This window comes from Alligator sinensis, unplaced genomic scaffold (assembly GCF_000455745.1).
Source record: "Alligator sinensis unplaced genomic scaffold, ASM45574v1 scaffold121_1, whole genome shotgun sequence".
NCBI classification, from domain to species: Eukaryota; Metazoa; Chordata; order Crocodylia; family Alligatoridae; genus Alligator; species Alligator sinensis.
Genome location: NW_005841910.1, coordinates 2,288,511 through 2,295,971, shown reverse-complemented (window position 1 = coordinate 2,295,971; position 7,461 = coordinate 2,288,511). Strand labels below are relative to the sequence as shown.

Below are 7,461 nucleotides of genomic sequence, written 5' to 3'. Positions count from 1 at the left end.
CGAGTCTGCCAGAGCATGGTAATTACCGCACTCCAGCAGACCCCAGTGTCACTTGTATCAGCGTCCCCATGCTGAAAAATGGCAGTGGGGCACTGTAAACTAAAACTCGTTCAACGAGCTTTAGTTCAAAGCGCCCTGCTGCCATTTTGCAGCATGGGGACGCTGATACAAGTGACACTCCAGGCACTTTTAATTAGCACGGCACCTCCGCTTCCCCACCCCCTCCCTGGATCACATCTATAAATGCCCTTAGGCACCAGGGCAAGGGTTGATGATATTGCCTCCTTGGAAGATCAATCTCTTGCTAAGATCACAATATCTTGTTGGATGCTAACCCAGCTGGCTTAAATATTGATGCAGAATGTTTAGGGGTATGCTTGTCAGAGAGTGTCAGGGCAGTACATACTTAACAATAAATCCTGGTGCTTAAAATACAAGCTACATTTACTTGGATTGGTGTGCAGAAGGAAGGGTGGCTCCTTGAAAACTAACTCATTCAGAGAGGCATGAACTTTCATATGCAACATCTACCGCCTGGATGAGTTAGTCTCAAGGTGTCACCCTGCCCTGCATTCTGCTTGATTTCAGACTAGCACACCTAACTACCTCTCTCTACTCGTGGACTAGTATGCAATTTACCTTCTTCATTGTATACTAAGATCGGCCTAATACAGCATAGGTACAGTTTGGAAGTATCTGTTCTGCATCAAATCTTTATGCCTCTGTTGAGCAAGTTGTTGTTTCCCCCTTTTTCCCTCCTAAGCGATCTCCCATGTACAATGACATCCACAAACTAGGTTATTTATTGGCTTAGTCAAGGCAATCGAGGTAACACTGGCTGCATCTACACGAGCAGTGGACCGTGCAGTACCTGGCTTTCCTGTGCAGTACCATCACTGCACGTTTTTTTTCAGACGCTACTGAGCAGTAACAATGAGCAGTGCGCAGTAGCCCGTTACTACTGCACAGGAGCGGCGCATCACGCTTAGTGCCCGCCAGTGCTATTGTGCAGTAGCGTCTCGTGTAGACGCGCCCACTATGTATGTAATCACTTTAGCTTGCTGCCGTAAAATTCATCAAACGCCCTTTTCTACACATCCATTTGACTGTCGTGTTTGAAAATGCCATAAAACATTCATTTAAATAGGTAAAAAAAGATAAAATTCTCATGCCAAAAAGTGGGCTCCTTCAGCGGTCAATAAATTGGAATAAAAATGAATGAGAACAAGTATACAAACACTGTGTTTGCTAATAGTAATAATCTAGTGCTTTGCAGCATCCAAGTGTTTTACAAACACTAATTAATACCCAGGAGACCCTTGTGAGGCAGGGAGCTATTACTGTCCTCCCCAAGTCACAGATGAGGAAACTAAAACATGACGACTTGGGGCCTGCCCATCTCCTCCGAGGACCTCAGGTTCAGAAATGGAATCTGGGTTCCCGGTCCATCTGGGACCACCTGTAAGCCAGGCCTTGTCACAACTAAAGCACTTAGTGTGTTAACCTACCAATCCAATGAGATCAGAATCTGTTCTCTTGCTTTATCAGCTGCTTTATATTTCATTAACTGCATTACACTGTACAGCTGCTTTGAAGTGTTACCATGGTATTTAACAAATATGCATGCATTTTTCTTAAAACTTTTTTTTTTTTCCTTTCAGGCATTTAATCTGCTTCATTCTTCTTGTTGGTTGATTAGCAGTTTCTGACCGGAGTGAATGTCAGAAAATTCTCAGTTTCCAAATGCCTTTGCACCAACTAATAATACTCAGACACTAAATAAGAGACTGATTAGAGGAGGCCATACAGAATAGCTGGATTCAGTAAACTCAGTCCCTGTACAAGACCCTAGTCCAAGTTCAAAGTAGACTCTTGTTCCAACGTAACAGTGAGCTAACCGGGGGTCTTCTATCCTTTTTTTGTCTTGGGTGAGTCTCTAATGGCTTTCTTTTCCCTATAGAGGGTATGATCCCACTACTAATACTACCCACTAACGACCTTACTCCTTTAGTTCAAATGACAGGGACCTGTGGGTTGTTTTTTTTTTTTTTTTAGTCTTGTAGGTCTCAGATTATGGCAAGATCCTTGGGTAGGGTAAATGGATGTAGCTCTGTTGGGTTTAATGGAGCGACATTGATTTACACAAGCTAAATATTTGCCCACCAGACAATATGTGGTGGGAGTTGTTTGATTTGCAGGAGCTGGTCCAGTCTGCCTCTTTGTAACCTGACGGTGGAGCCGCACAGCGTGATTCTGTGTCTAGAAAAGGGGCTTGTGGTACGTGCATCCTTTGTCTGGACTCAAAAGTAAGATTCTGCGAGGCTGGAGGCTGGCGCTGGCTGTGCGGCGTAGACCATATGAGGGCTGCCTTTAGGCTGAGGCTGTGCAAAGCTTGTCTTGGCTGGAAGACCCTTTTTGCATGTCTTGGAAGTTTCACTTTGAGGTCATTGCATTTTTGGCAAAGAATTTGCACTGGGTAAAATTTGCAAAGCAATGGTTTGAGCTTTGGCATGGGGACTTGAAATGTCATAATAAAAGGTTAGAGCTTAGTCCTGCTCCCATTGAAGTTTGTGGCCGTAAGCTATATCAAAGCATTCATATTCCCCTTCTGCATATGGCTTGATTTAAAGACTCAATTAAGAGGAAACATTAAAGAGATAGGTAGGAGGAGGGGGTGAGGAGATATGGGATCTGTGTGAGCAGCCAATTATTCACTTTAATAATTCAATGGTTTTTACGCTAATAGGCTGGAAAGTAAATACCACTTCACATAAATGTAGTATTTCATTATTTATACACTGTTGAAATTGGGGTTTAATTAAGACTAAAGCCTAAGACTTTTAAACCATTAATGAAACATGTTGCTCTGTATAGCCAGTAAAGTGTGAAGAACAGTTTGAATGCTGAGGTCATTATAGACATTATTTTAGTTTCCATAAAAAGATAACCTGGACTTTATTAATTGTGATTTTTTTCTCTTCGTTGTTTCTTTAGGCCTTTAGTTTTGTTTATAGTTTTAGCTTCACTGATTAATTGTGTGCATGTCAGTTTGTGTGTCGTGAGCTGTGAACAGGCACAGATTGATGCCCTCAGTTCAGTGATCTATCAAGTACCGCTGTGATCTACGATTATCCTTTGGAACATCCCGGTGATAATTGTGATGTTTGTGATTTACTTGCTGTGCCTCTATGCATCCATCTACCAGCACGTTAATGCAGTTCAGGTTGCAATGCAAATAAAATTTACCCCGATAAAAATGCTCCTAAAGGCGGGGAGGGGGGGTTATTCTTTTGCTTTTACTTTTAATAAACTGCCTTTGTTTATTTGCATTTTTCACATTGATCTTCCCCCCATCCCCAGTTATTAACCTGAGACACGTTAATGATGCCTGATTACCACAAAGTGGAGAGCAAGCCATTTATAAAGTTCCTTTTAGAATTAGGGGCCCTTGAAATCATTAAAAATAAGGTTCTTTTAAAAAAGGGGCCCCTGACATCATTAGTCTCATTTAAAAATGACACCATGGGCCCAGTTCTTTCCTTATTGAAGTGAGGGTATGAGATACAGGGAGTTCAGGGAAAAGCCCGCTATGGTTGGTGTGAATGGGATCTGAATTAGTCTTCTTACACCTACATTCCCTTTATAAATCATTTAAAATTTTTAATTTTGTAATAGTATATTTTATATTTACATTATTGTATACAAACTTCTAAATAAACAGGTGGGTTTCTATGAAAGACCTACCCCTCACCTTTTCTCTGCTTACATTATCCACAATATTTCTAGAGTGCGCAAATAGTCCTTTTGAAAAAAATAATGAAATGAAGAATACAGTGCAGCAGGATCCTCAGACAGTTGGAGGCATGCATTTTTTAACGTTGAGGGGAACTGCTCTGTGGATGCAGTGGATTCTCAGTCACTTGAAATCTTTCATCGCAGACTGGATATCTTTCTGTAGCACAACTGGACGTTATGGATGTAGCTGCAGAAATTCCTGGGTGTGGTTCCATGGCTTGTGTTATACAGAAGGTCAGACCAAATGGCAGTAACAGCCCCTTCTGGCCTCTCTGGATCAAGAGAAAAAACATCCGTGATTCTTTGCAAGCCAAGCACTGACTTGCCAATGATATCAAATCCAGTTGCGCTGTGTGTATGGAAGTACACATTTCTGCAAACAGGAAGAATTGACAAAACTGTTATAAAATTACAAAAAACCAACATATTTCTTCACATTTTAATTATAACGACACTGTTGATTTGAACCAGGGACAAAGGCTCTGTATTCTATTAATGAGCTCTGCTAGCATCTGCTCCAACAAACCTTCCTTTTCCTTTTCCTTTTCCCTTTCCCTTTCCCTTTCCCGTTAAGCTCTTCTAATGATGTTTCTCAAAATTATCAAATCTCCCACCTTTACATCAAATAAGCATTTGTGTGTGACGCACATACATGCTATTTTTCAGGAGACCTGGGGAACAGAAACACTTAAAAGATCTTCCATCTCTGCAATGGATGCATCTGGCAGTTGTGGCATGTGGCGACCGGCTGGAAGAGACCGTTACCATGCTGAAATCAGCAGTTCTCTTTAGCAACAGGAAGCTCCGGTTTCACGTCTTTGCTGAGGATTCCCTTAAGCCGGAATTTGAGAAGAAGGTAAGCTCCCTTTCTTTGTTATTTAAAAAGGTTTGCAGTTTTTTGTGACCTGTCAAATCTCTGATCAAAAAAAACAAACCCCTCGTGACACCCAATTAGCAGCTAAGCTCTTTGTTTCCCTTTTATTGCATGCAGGGTCTGTCTCTAGAAACTTTTGGAAAAAAAAACGGTGTTTAACTTTTCAACAGTACTGCAGAAACCTGCCCTGTCTATTCGAATTCTAATCCTTTCCCCATGTCTTTCAGTTCCAAGAATGGCCTTCCACATACACCAAGAAGTTTGAATACAACATCTATCCAATCACTTTTTCAGTAGGAAATGCTCAGGAATGGAAAAAATTATTCAAACCATGTGCTGCCCAGCGCCTCTTTCTCCCGGTAAGGCACCTGACTTTCTGAGTAAACAGGTTCTGAGTAAGCAGTGTCTGTTCCAATGTGAGGAGCTTTGCCAATATGAAATTGAAACCATTTTTCAAGCTGAAACCTCAGTTCCAAGGCATCTTTATCTGTACTTTTTCTGCTTAAGAAAACAATCTGATCATTCCTCCCCCTGGCACAAAATGCATGTTTCTTGCTTGATGCCAATTCCATTGGCTCAGCCTCTTCGGAGTCAGGGTTAGTGTTGTTTCTTGGGCAGGTGCTTCCTGCCTTTCAAACAGCACTTCTTTGGACAATGCAAGCATCGGATTCTCATTGCTCGCTTCACCCCGTTCCATTTATTCCCCCTTAGAATAGATACTTTCAGCGATCTTTTCCCCTGGCCCCCTCCTTACATATCTGTGATGCATTTTATATCAGGTTTGCAGTTCCAGGGGTCTGAGAAGTGGGATTCCACATGTGACACTAAGGATCCTGACATTTAAAAGCCCACATGCTGGGTTCTCCGACTTCAGTGTGCCTCCTGGTCCTCAACCTTTCGCTTTGCGCTTATGTAAGAAAATGACTTGTGTGGTCAACAATGCTATAATAACATTTGACGGGGGTCAGGATTTTTGAATGCCCCAAAGCAGATGCCTGTTTCCTACGGAGAGTCAGCAATAGACAACAGGGTTTGTCTGGGTTCATGCAGAGGTGGCAGGGGGTAGTTGGGAGCATGCAGGACCCCGGGATCAGAAGCTTTAATGCTTCTTTCATGACTGGTCTACTGAGTACAAACCAAACCTTTGTTACTAAAGCCTTGACTTGTGCAGAAGTAGCCCAGCTGAATCTCTGCATATGCCAGGAAAACAAACCGCTCAATGTTGGCTCTCTTAACAGAGATGTAATTTGGGGGGTCATTCTGTTTTAAGAAGAACTCTGCCATCCGTGGACCAGGCTTTGCCTTGTACCTATCATTTAGGACAGGGGTGGGCAAAATATAGCCTGCCCACGGGCCAGATCCAGCCTGCAGAGGGACTTTGTCTGGCCTGCAAAAAGGGCCTGGCAGTGGTGAGGGGGAGGGTCTGTGTTTCCTCGTGCCAAGAAGCAGCTTCTGCTGCAACTGCCCAGCATGGACGGGCGGTCCGGAGCAGGCGCGGGGCAGGCTGGGGTCAGGGCTGTGTGGGTTTCAGCTGGGGCGAGTCCAGAGTGGGCTGGGGCTGTGCACTTTTGCGGTGGTGGGGACGACCCGCTGGGCATGTGGGCCCTGGGCTGCTGGGGAAGGGGTACTGACCGGCTTATGACGGCTCCCCTAAACCGCCTGTGTGGCCTGCGGGCCCAGCTAATTGCCCACCCCTGATTTAGGAGCTTTTAGGCCCTTCTGGCATGAGGCAGTGGTGAGACTTCTACATCTAATGGTAGATGGAGTTTCCTCTGCAGAGGATGCAGAGATGGTATTTGACAATTGCTTGTTGGCCTTCAGGGATGTTTCATGTAGATTGCCCCAAATTTTTGTTCTCTCATTTTTCATGTGTATTGTGTTTGTGAGGGGACAGCAAGATGCTTTGGGTTGTCAGGCTGGTGGCAGCCAGCTTCGTGCCTTTGTTTTCTTAGATCAAGGCTCTGCTTTATTTTGGCTCTCCTAGTGCCCGAGCTTGGATGAGATTAAGGAGTGTTGTGGGGCAAGAAAAATAACTGGTAAAAATAGCTGAGGCAGCAGCAAAGGGTATGCTTGCTTTTCTGTTATCCAGGCTTACAGCCTGAGAGGCGTTCTGGAATTGAGTTGCACTGGATGCCTTGGACAGTCGCTTTATCCGTCAGTTCTAAAACAGATGATTTCGGTTTTTCCTGACAAATGTGGACGTTGCCTTTGTCCTCTCGTGCTGCTTACCCTTCATAGGACCTCCTCTGAAGTGGATTGGGATGCTGCGAGCAGTGTATAGACAGCGGCATCACTCAAGAAGCATGTTACAGCTGTGAGTCTGGCTGCCAGTATGTTTAATTATGCACTGGAAGGTTGGTGGCTCAGGTTTTGGTCTCTCCTTTCCTGTGCTGCCATGCTGAGGATCTAGCCTGTGAGATCACTGGTTATAAATCTTGGATGTTAATGGCAAGGGGCTTTTTGGAGCATTCCAAGGGAGAAGCAGTTTAGCTCCTAGTCTGCTTAGCTCCTTTGCTGAACAGATTGTCTTGGTTCTGCTATTGTGCATATGCTGTTCACAAGTCAGAATTTGAGCCATAGGCTGCAAGCTTTTTTTTGGTTTTCTTCTCCAATTAAATCACCTTTTTCCTTCTGGGACACCCACAAGCCATTGGAAACTGGAAAGAAATGTGCAAGTGTGCTGCAGGCGGGGGGCTCATACAAGAATATCATAATGCAGAGTTTATTACTAATAAGACTTTGGCTCTGTGATGTGTTCAAACAAGCGCTCGTAATGAAATGTTTCATTTTGA

At 43.8% G+C, this 7,461-nt stretch overlaps 1 protein-coding gene across 1 annotated transcript in view; it reads left to right on the top strand.

Annotated features, from left to right (window-relative positions):
* The first annotated feature begins 4,447 nt into the window (after nt 1–4,447).
* Nucleotides 4,448–7,461, top strand: part of GXYLT2 (glucoside xylosyltransferase 2) — a 13,154-nt gene continuing 10,140 nt past the window's right edge. Inside the window, exons 1-2 of the mRNA XM_025197980.1 lie at nt 4,448–4,651; nt 4,897–5,028. Of these exons, the coding sequence (XP_025053765.1) occupies nt 4,448–4,651; nt 4,897–5,028 (336 nt within the window). The remainder of the gene's footprint in view (nt 4,652–4,896; nt 5,029–7,461) is intronic.